At 40.6% G+C, this 11,074-nt stretch overlaps 1 protein-coding gene across 1 annotated transcript; it reads left to right on the top strand.

The window, feature by feature from the left end:
- The first annotated feature begins 224 nt into the window (after positions 1–224).
- On the top strand, positions 225–1,748 carry LOC147433578 (uncharacterized protein At4g14100-like). The gene is made up of 2 exons (XM_086490246.1): positions 225–748; positions 1,279–1,748. The coding sequence occupies exons 1-2, from the start codon at positions 286–288 to the stop codon at positions 1,482–1,484; spliced, it is 669 nt and encodes a 222-aa protein (XP_086346372.1). The 5' UTR covers positions 225–285; the 3' UTR covers positions 1,485–1,748.
- The last annotated feature ends 9,326 nt before the right edge of the window (positions 1,749–11,074 follow it).

Here is an 11,074-nt window from a genome sequence, read left to right on the forward strand (position 1 = left end):
ATCCAAAGAATCTTTAAGGCACCCCATTCGTTTCTATTCAAAAAATATCTCGAACCACATGAGATGCTGGAGTCTGAAAATAATGTGTTTAAATCTTCAGAGAGACGTTTGCTTCATATTATTTTGGGTTCATATCATCATTGGCATGCCTCGTGATTTTATCACTTGTTAAAGTTGAAATGGTGGTCTTTTTACCTTCTACCATTTTATCACTTGTTGAAATCCTTTAGCACTTTCTTATCACTGTGCGTGGCCAGTTGGAACTTGGAGCTCATCATTTGAAAGATGGGGTTGCTGCTGTTACTGCTGGTGCCAATCCTCTTCACTGTCGGAGTGGCAGCCGAGGTGGGGCTGTCTGCGTTGCCATCGCCAACATCATGGCCACTGCAGTTCCACGCGCTGCTCTTCATAAACTCGAGCGCGGGCAACCTGCAATCGACGGATCTTTGGTATGATTGGCCCAATGGCCGCAACTTCAACATCATCCACAACCAGCTCAAGAACATTGTGCATGATCTGGAATGGACCAATGGTACCTCCTTTTATTACGACCTTGATGCCCTAACATGCAAAACCATCCTCTTTGAGGTGGGCATTTTGCGCCCCGATTGGCTGGTCGACAATTCCACATACCTTGGCCAGCAGACAATAGATGGCTTTACCTGCAATGTTTGGTCCAAGGCCGATTTCATTGTTTACTATGAAGATGTTGACTCAAACCGCCCTGTCCGTTGGGTATTCTCCTCTGGTATGCTTCTCTCCATGTTTTTTCATTTTCTATGAGCTCATATACTACATCATCAATGAGAATACATGATCTTGGAAATTCTTATTATTATTTGCCGTTCCTTTGGCTGTGCCTAGGCAAAATTTTGAAGGTTTTCTTTCACTTCTATTATGTAGCTCATTTTAATGTTTTGTTCATGATATTTGGTGATAATGATATATAATTGAGTTTTTTGGATCTGCAAGGATTAGCATCAAGCACTAGTTTGTACAGCCATCATCCATAAAGCAAAAGGTGTTTACCTTCTGTGCAGCTCATGGATGTATGTGTACTATATAATTTTTAGCACAAATGTTGTGAGCGAGTTTTCGACACTCTATATACAATTATGAGGTTTCAAGTTAGAAGAGGGCGTAAGGAGTTGAAAGTTGAGGCATTTGAATGGTGGTACTGATGTCATGCTTTCACAAATTTTGGTATGATAGGAAACTATGTAATAATGTAAATCATGTTTCTTCTTTCTATATTCATCCTTTAACTGACGTCTGCAGGTATGGTGGCCCACGTCATGACATTTGAAGAGGGGGCCGTTCTTGAAGACAGTAACTGGCAGGCACCTGCTTATTGCTTTGATGAGCAAAATAGTATGGCATCTGGAGAGCAGAGAATGGGAGTGGACACAGAAAGTGTGCCGTTGGGGAGACTGCTTACCAGCTTGGATGTTTTGGTCAGAAATTTGCCATGGTCACTCAAGTAAGCTGCGTTGGAGAAGGTGTAAGCTGGGAGAGAGTCATCTTTGTCTTTTCAGAAATTCTTGATGGGACTCTTTTGAAATCACTGGGCTGAATCTTGTTGTTGTGTTGTGGACTATGCCGTAAACAGGCAGGAGTATCTTGTTCATACCTACCTTGTTTATCAAGATGACATGTTCATTGCTTTTGCAATGAAAAGTGCACAGCTCTTGCATGTACAGTGAAATATGTATAAGCCATGTGGCCTCAAGAGTTGTTTTGGACGAGAACTTTGCATACCTTTTTCCCTAAAGGTTTTAACTTGGAAGGAAAGTCCTTTTTAGGTTAAGTAATGGCAAACTACCATAAGAAACCTATAATTTGGCAAAGGCATTCCAAACCCAAATTAGTTCTTTGCTCAAGTGAGTTTAGAATAGCTTGGATTCCTAAAGGTTCTTGTTTAGACCCACCTTACTCGATCCCGTTGTTTTTCATAGCACTTTTACTTACGTAGTGTAAGATTTTCGTAGGTCCTTAATCCAATATATTAGTGTCTTGGTTTTAAGAATCCTTTGTTTGGGAAGAAAGATTTGTTACTAATTATCTTTACCTCCCCTAACTTAGTCATGATTGGATCAAGCCCTATTTGGAGATCTCAAGAAGCTTTTGATGCTCTCCCTCCTTGTATGAGGAAGGTATGGAGCCATCCCATTGTAGCTTTCAAATGTATGAGAACTTTAGGACAAAAAACTTTTAACTTAGTAATATGGAATATATTCTCAAAGTGCAAGAGAGGTGAGCAATCATTGGTATTGATTATCCTTGTTGTTAAGCTACCTATGGAGCTTTAAGTCATGTAGTTATTGTGATTGTTCTACTCTTCCTTTTGATTCCTTGAAAGACCTCTAGAAAGAGGTCTTTCAAGGAATCAAAGAGGTCTTTCAAGTTGCCTATGGAGCTTTAAGTCATGTAGTTATTGTGATTGTTCTACTCTTCCTTTTGATTCCTTGAAAGACCTCTTTTCTAGAGGTACTAAACTAGGCTTCCTTCCTCGCATGACTCTTGCCTTCTCAAAGCCATAGAGAAAGTAATTTCTAGTTTTGTAGTAAAGTTTGAGGAGTCTTCAAGAGTTCAAGGCATTATTTTTCGCATTGGAGTCCTCAATTAAGCTCCTTTGAAGCTAGCATTTTGCACTAGGACCGTTTCTTGAGGAAGGAATAGCTTATCTTCTCTTCACCATCACACTCTTATGAAATTTCATCATGATATTGCAATTTCTTATGTAGATAAGTGCGTATAACTTTATTGTTATGTGCAAAAAGGTCTATCTAGAATGTTTGTTTAGTAAACTCCTCAACTTGTAGCGGTTGTCTTGATGTAGAGGTAATTTTAAAACATCAAGAATTTTGTAAGTCTTTTGGTTTTTAATGCCATCCTAAATTGTATACTGTATGGAAGTTACACAAAAATCCTATCAAACTTAGATTTATGGTTGCTTCTTGTAACATCTCTCTAAGAAAGGTTTCTTAATGGCTTAGTTATTGTTTTAAAGCCATTCTACCTAGCATAAATGAAATTTTGGAAAAATTTCTAAAGGAAGCAGACACACCTACTGACTCAAGTTGGATTTTAAACTATTCAGTAGGTGTAATCCTTGTTCTAAATTTATTGAACTCTTTAAGAAGCATAAATGAGAAATCATCTCCTTTATGTCTCTAAGCTTTTGACTTTACAACGCTCTATACAAAGTTGAACTTGGGGGAATTTTTATGGTTACAAAATAAGAATGTAGACATAGGCAACGAGAGAAAGAGATTCACCAAGATTGTAGATGACATTGACATCATATCTTGGCTAGGTTTTCTTTTGGATAATTTATATATAATCGTTGTTGACTCGTTTCAAGAAAACAATTGGTGTCCTATGGACACCAATTGTGTTGTTTTCATGCCAATTTCTATATTTTTATGTATGAGTTTGGTTTTATGGAGCATCTTGTCTTTGCTAACTCTTGCCCAATATTTTTCACAAGTTATGCGATATAAGACACATTGTTGATGATTTTTTTTCTTGGCATTTCTTCTTTTCAAGATGTACTTGAATTCAAATTTTGTAGGTGGAGGAATTTAAGAATGTAGATATCCATGTCTATTTCCTGCCAAAAAGGAGAAACCATGTGTGGAGGTATCTTAGCACACTACGACAGGAGTAAGGAGGGCCCTCATAAAAAAAATCTCCACATCATGTATATTCGGCTAAATTACATTTCATAAGCTCCTAACCATGTTGTTCATCTTTGAGGCATCAAACTCAACACATAATCAAATTGTTAGTTTTTTGGCATCTCAAGTGAACTATCCAATGTGATCCCATTATTTAGTTTGACTTTCAGGTATTTATTTTAGTTATTTGTCAAAGTCTGGGTAGGGCAATTTACTGAGGTTGCTATATAAGCAACCCCTTGCCTCCATTGTATACACATTTAGTTATTCATTGCCAAGGTTGATTGGTTCACGAAACTCTGTGTGTGTGTGTGTGTGTGTGTGTGTGTGTGTGTGTGTGTGTACGCATCCGCATCGTCGACGTTGACATGGTAACAGAGCAAGGTCGTGCTTGAAGAGCCTTGGTGTGGAGGAGCAAAGTGGAGGAGAAGAACCTCATCATCGGCGTTGCTTCCCCACTCCCTAGTCATTGCCCATCGCTGCCTCTTACATTTTAAAACATTGCTGTGTAGTGACGTCGAAAGCACTCCTCGCTATCATTTTCGAAACGTTGTCCGCAGCCCTTTGTTCCCCACCTCGCCTCGAGCGTTATGAGAAGATGGGTCGACAACACTTGTCTGCAGCACACTTGGATTGCTCCTCTACCTCATGCTGCATTTCAAAACGTTGGCTATCGATTCCTGCTGGTGATTACGCCCTCCTTTCCCCTACTATGCATTTTGAAAATGATGCCCTCCTTACACCTAGGCGTCCCTTCCTTGGCGATGGCATCAAGGGATCCACTGGTTTTTCGACCGTGTGCACCTCTTTCCCTTTTATTTCCCCCACTTCAAGCCTAGGGTATTCTTTGGAAAAAGAGAGGGCATGTGGATTTCGGAGCCCCATTTGGCATGCCTTTAGGAGCAGCTTGGGAGACAATACAGACTTAGATCGGCTTGGGACTAGTGCGGCCTTTGGAGGCAAGGACCTTAGAGCGCCTTCACATAGACCCGATAGCGGCGTTTTTAGAAGGCCTTCCAAGTTAAGAAATGCAATCACAGAGGCCTCCACCACCACATTAAGTACAATGCACATCTTGGCAATACCTCTATCATAGAGGGTCCTTGAAACACCCGCTACATTTTGGAAGGCCTTCTAAATTGGAAATGACCTGCTATAGCAAGTCAACTAGATCTTTTTACCTCGTACCAAAAGTTTTCTTTTTGTCCTCATTTAGTAGCTCCAATGGGAATTCACATATGTGCTTGCTAGGAGATCACCTATGGGAAATTGAGCCTTTTTGTAATTGTAATGGCCTATGAACTTTGAGAGTAGCAGAATTAGGAAATTAGGTGAAGCACTTTTGTGACATTACTTTGTAAGCATAGCGGGTGAACTTAATTGATGGTCGCAACATAAACATGGTACTTAGTTAACTTGGCACGAACAATACTTTTGCAAGAGAGAGAGTTTAGAGAACATAACAATAGTTGAGGACCGGATTCACATGGAGCCAGTCCCCCCTCCAATAGGCATTTGTATTATAGTTTCTCCCATCAAGAGAGACTTGGTACAATACAATCTTTGTGTTCCTTGTGACTTAGGTGATGCAATGAAGATGGAAAGCTTCATGCATCACAAGCATAACATAAACTTTGTAGAAAGCATTAACTATCCCAAGCCTCAGTCCCAAGGCCTCAAAACACCTTCGAAGGTGGAGAGAGCTAGTGGGGAATGAGGATAGGGAGAGGAAGAAGAAACATTCCATAGGAGAAAGAAATAGTTCCTCACTTATCATCACTCTTCTTGCTAGCATACATAATATCATAGTAATGAAGATGGAGAAGATGGCAAGCTTAAGCATTCAAGCATGGCCCTTGGTTGGATTTGCATTCCATAGCCAAGAATGTTGGTGTAGGCTCTCACTTCTCACAAGCTTGGAGAAGGAGGTGGAGTTCCTCAACTTTCACGAAGTGAGAATGAATCCACAAAATGAGTGTGTGTGTGTGTGGTGTATATCCCCCCAGCACCCCCCTTGCTTGCTTGGGGCGAGTTGTAGTTTTTATACATGTTTCAAGCTCATTGGACCCCTCTCCCCCCTAGCCAATCACATGCAGCATGCATTCAAGTACATGGGTAGTCTTTGGACAAGTGTCCTCCTTACCCCGTAGAGAGAGAGAGCTTGAAAATATCTAGTTATTTTTTGGATGGAGCTAGAATCTCATTGGACCCCTCTTAAGCCCAACCAATAGCATTCAAGCACACCACATGGTTAAGGATAGGGAGAGTCTGACATGTGTTCCATGTGCCCTTTGAGAAAAGGGGTGTCCTTTGGGTGAGTGGAAGGTTAATTCAAAGATTCCCATAACTTTGGGACTTTCATGCATAGGAGGCTTCTCAAGAACCTTTCTCATTAAATTTGTAGGGTCTCTTTTGGACTGAAGCACCTTACCCCCCCATGCATGGGAATCTTCTCAAGCACCTTTCTTATTAATTTTGTAGGGTCTCTTTTTTACTGAAGCACCTTATCCCCCCATGCACGGGAAGCTTCTCAAGCACCTTCTTCATTAAGTTTGTAGGGTCTCTTTTTGACTCAAGCACCTTACCCCCCATGCATGGGAAGTTTCTCAAGCACCTTCCTCATTAAGTGTGACAAGCACCTCAAGTACCTTAGTCATCGAGCATGACAAGCACCTAAAGCACCTTAGTCATCAAGCACACACCTTAGTCATCAAGCACGACAAGCACCTCAAGCACCTTAGTCATCAAGCACGCACCTTAGTCATCAAGCACCTCAAGCTTAGGTTGGGTTTCCCACCTCAAGCTCAGCCCTAGCTTGTTGCCTAAGGTCAAAGGACTTTTAACACTAACCATTGAATGTCTTTAATGAAGCTAGCCCTAAGGTCTTTTAAGCTCCATTAGTTAACCTTGCTCTTTGATAGACCATCTCTCATTTGGACCCCTTTACCATTGGCTCCGTGTTGAGATAGATCCGTAAGCACATGTCTATATTCTAACCCTTGTCCCCGTTTATTATCCCACATTAAATGATCGGTTTAATATGAGAAAATCATTTGGGTTGGCTAGATATTAGATTTAATGACATTACCTCTCTCTTGAAATCATAGTCGTCCTCGACTATGAGGTAAAAGAGATAAATCCATAGTATTTCAATTTGTCTTAGCGGGTAGAGGATCCCTTTTTACCCTACGACATCATTCCAAGATGGATGACTAATCCCTTTGGTGCTTGGGAGACATAACTGCCGCAAGCATGTCTGCTCTTTAATCCATTTCATCCTCCCAAGTAGAGTGACAAATTCTACATGGTGTTTGAGAGACGTTGTCATCCCAAACATGATTCTTAGTATGCATACTACTTAAATTTGTGCATAATAAAGAGAGAATTAGTCTTATAAGACAAAAAAAATGATCATTTAAAAGAAACATGTACATTTACTTACTCTAATGTAGCATTGTAAGCGTTGACAAGGTTTATACTATCCTTAAGCTAGATTCCTTGCATCCATCTAGCATCTTCAAAAGGAGAATTTTTGAACTTAATAAGATACCGTCGGATAATCTTACCATGTCGTAGTACCTTGTCTTCATGCCGAAGGATAGCTTTGGGTTGTAGCACCTCTTCTTGGTCTTCGATTTCGGGAGGGTCTTGAATAATTGGTTCATTTGGAGGCTCTCCTTTGTAGGGCTTAAGTAGGCTCACATGAAAAGCATTGTGTATGAGCCAATGGTTAGGCAATTTGAGTTGATAAGCCACCTCATTGATTGGCTTCCAAATTTGAAAAGGACCATATTATCTTTTTTCTAGTTTAGCATAATACTTTTGATGGCCCGTAGGATTTTTGCAGGTCGTTTGCCTCAATCGAGCCTTAGGAAACTTAAGTTAGACCCAATCATTTTCTTTGAACGTTAAGGCCCTTCTATGCTTGTCAGCAACAACTTTTTGCCTTAGTTGGGAGATGGATATAGCCTCCTTAATCTTTTGAAAAGATGCTTGCAAGTCACGGCTATACTCATCGGCAACGAAGGTCTTCCCATGTACATTAAGTAGAAAAGGACTTTTAGCTCTTCCCTCTATGATTTCAAAAGGTTCTTTTCCCGTAGAAGTGTGGATAGTATTATTATACACATACTCTACAAGAGGTAAGTTTTTTTCCCATTGTGAGCGTTGATCTACTTCTGTAACATAGATCTTTAGTAGATCAAGAATCGTAAGATTTGCTATCTCACTTTGGCCATCCGTTTGTGGGTGATAGGCTGAAGAGAAATTCAATCTTGTACCTAGATTTTCAAAGAGACCTTTCCAGAAATTACTGGTCATCTAGGATCTCTATCTGACACGATGGATGTTGGCAATCCATGGTGTTTGAAAATCTGGGATATGAAGAGAGCTGCCATTTGGTGTGCCTTAATAATCTTCTTGACATGAATAAAGTGTGCTTGCTTGCTAAACCTGTCGACTATTGTCCAAATTACCATATTCCCATGGATAGACTTGGGTAATCCAAAGATAAAATCCATGGATATACTCTCCCATGGTGAATTAGGGATTGGCAATGGCTGGAGTAATCCAAGTTGTTTCCCTCTATCATACTTGGTCTTTTGGCATACACATTTTGAAACATACTCTTGTATGTCCACTTTCATGGTAGGCCAATAAAGGTACGTCTCTACTCCTTGAAGAGTAGGTTGAATGGCTCTATGCCCCGCATAGGGAGAAGCATGGGATTCATACATGACTTTCTCACGAAGGGAGTGGGTAGCCTATTGCCATGGAGAAGATAACCATCCTGCAAGGTGAATGGTTCCTCTTTCTTCCCCAAAGCAAGGGCTGACATTATGTCTTTAAAGTCAGGGTCAGTAGCATACTCATCTATCATAGAAGATAGATCATTGTGAGTTACTATTGACACAGCATTAACTTTTGGTCATCGTGAAAGTGCATTAGCCACTTGATTGTGCTTACCAGCAATGTGAGCAATGTGGAAATTAAATTGCGAAAGAAAATTTACCCACCTCATTTGTTTGTCGGAAAGCTTTGTTCGCGTCATGAAGTACTTGAGACTTTGATGGTCTGTTCCTAAAATGAATGGAGTCCCCAATAGATAGTGCTTCCATGTGTCTAGGGCATGTAGAATAGCTATCAACTCATTCTCATAAATGAGGAAGACCCATTCATCTGTGTTGAGCCTTCGGCTCTCATATGCTATGGCATGCCCTTCTTGAAGCAAGACTGCTCCAAGGCAATCACCACAAGCATCACATTGGACCTCAAATGGCTTTGAGAGATCCGGAAGCATAAGGAGTGGTTGGGAGGTAAGCTTCTCTTTGAGCTTGTCAAAATCACTTTGATCCTTAGCAGTCCATGAATACTTAATGTTTTTCTTTGTTAATTCATGTAATGGTCCTACTATTTGAGATAATTTTGCTATGAAGCGTCTATAATATGCACACATACCAATAAAGCTTCTTAGCTCATGTAGATTAGTTGGATTAGGCCATGCTTTTATTACCTCCAACTTTGATGGATCCATACGAATATCATCTTGAGAGATAATATGACCTAAGTATTGAATCTCTTGAAGGAAAAATTCACTTTTCTTTTGATTGAGAGAAAACTTATTCTCTCTTAATGCTTGAAAAATCACTTGGAGATGTTGCTTGTGTTCCTCCAAGGAATTGGAGTAGATGATGATATCATCAAAGAACACTCCAGTGAATTTGCGGTAGGGTCTAAAAATTTTCTTCATTAATGATTGAATGTAGCTGGTGCATTAGTCAAGCCAAAAGGCATGACTAGATATTCATAAAGGCCAAACATTGTACGAAACACGGTCTTTAGGATATCTTCATTCACTATCCTTATTTGATGGTAGCCACTTTTAAGGTCAATCCTACTGAAGTAGGTAGAGCCTTGTAGCTTATCAAATAGATCTTCTAGTCGAGGTACGGGAAATCTATTTTTGACAGTGATATGGTTTAGTGCGCGATAGTCCATAGGAGAACTAAAGGGAGAGGAGCTAGGCCTCACCATCCCTTTGTCTACCAATTCTTGTACTTGCCTCATGATTTCCTCTTGTTGAGCTTGTGAAACTCGATAAGGAGGTTTGTTAGGCGGTGAGCTTCCTCATAAGAGCTCAATTTGATGGTCATCATCCCCTCGTTTTGGAAGTAATTCCATAGGGATTTCATCGATGAACACATCTTGGAATCCTTTTAGAAAGTTAGAGAAGTCTAACTCTTCTTGATTCCTACCATTCACCTTTGATGAAACATTTGGGCCTTTTAGGGACTCTTTGACAAAATCATGTACGCAAAAATTGAGTCTCATTGCAAGCATTTCTTTTGGGGCAATAATGATAACCATGTCTTTGCTCCCCACACTTAAAACATTTGTGATCCTTGCAAAAAGTTTCAAGCTCTTCAGGAGAGAGTTTATTTTTACCTTTGTAAAGTCCTTTCTCCTTGGACCGATTGTTGTTGTTGTTGTTGGAATGGCCTTGGGAAGAGATTTGAGCATTAATTTTTCCCTTTGCATCACTTTTGTCTTTATTTTCCATGGGCTTGACATTCCGTCTAACCCCTTGTTGGAAATTGATGCGTGAAGCAACCATGGTATGGTGGATTACTTCACTGATAGAACCAGGCCGTTGAGAGTTGACAAACTCAGCCATCTCTTCAGGTGATCCCGCACAGAATTGTTGCTTTTGCTATAAAAAAACACACCAACTAGTTTGATAGTTTAGGTTTTCAAATTAGGAATAATAAACAAGGTAAATAGTGATCTGTGTATGAAAGGAAAACTATGTTTTTTTTGTTCTATTTATATAATCAAATAGCTGTAAAGGTATACGCGCGTGCGTATGTGTGTGTGTGTGTGTGTGTGTGTGTGTGTGTGTGTGTGTGTGTGTGTGTGTGATGGGTCAATAGTAGGCCCATTGTGAATGGGCCTACTACCTAATCAGAGAAATTGTTAAGTATGGAGCCGATTTACCCTTGTAATTTTCTGTGGTAAAAGCGCACATTTGTAAGGCCCCCATTATGAGGAGAAGCCATCGTGCGTGAAGGAAAATCACTCACCGGAAACCAAAATTTTCACGGACAAGAATCAGGGGCAACTTTAAAGGCCTCGGGGGCGGAGGCCCCCGAGACTTTTTTTTTCGCCGGAATAATATGGCCGGACGGTGGCCGGAAAGTGGTCGGAAAACAACCAGTCGGTTGGCCGGTGGCCGGTGGCCGGTGGTCGAAAGTCAATGGCCGGTGGCCGAATTCAATGGCCAGTGGCCGAATTCAAAAGCGGACTTGTCTTCTCAAGGGCGGCCACACATGGGCGGATTGGAGGGTCCGATTTGGACTTATTCGCACAAGGGCGCCTACACATGGCTGTCTCTCATA

This window comes from Adiantum capillus-veneris, chromosome 19, assembly GCF_014529385.1.
Source record: "Adiantum capillus-veneris isolate H3 chromosome 19, ASM1452938v2, whole genome shotgun sequence".
NCBI lineage: Eukaryota > Viridiplantae > Streptophyta > Polypodiopsida > Polypodiales > Pteridaceae > Adiantum > Adiantum capillus-veneris.

Bases quoted from the DNA above. Each gene is read 5' to 3' on its own strand.
- LOC147433578 (XM_086490246.1), top strand. From the start codon at position 286: ATGGGGTTGCTGCTGTTACTGCTGGTGCCAATCCTCTTCACTGTCGGA. The intron at 749-1,278 runs GTATGCTTCTCT...TGACGTCTGCAG, and splicing joins CCGTTGGGTATTCTCCTCTG to GTATGGTGGCCCACGTCATG.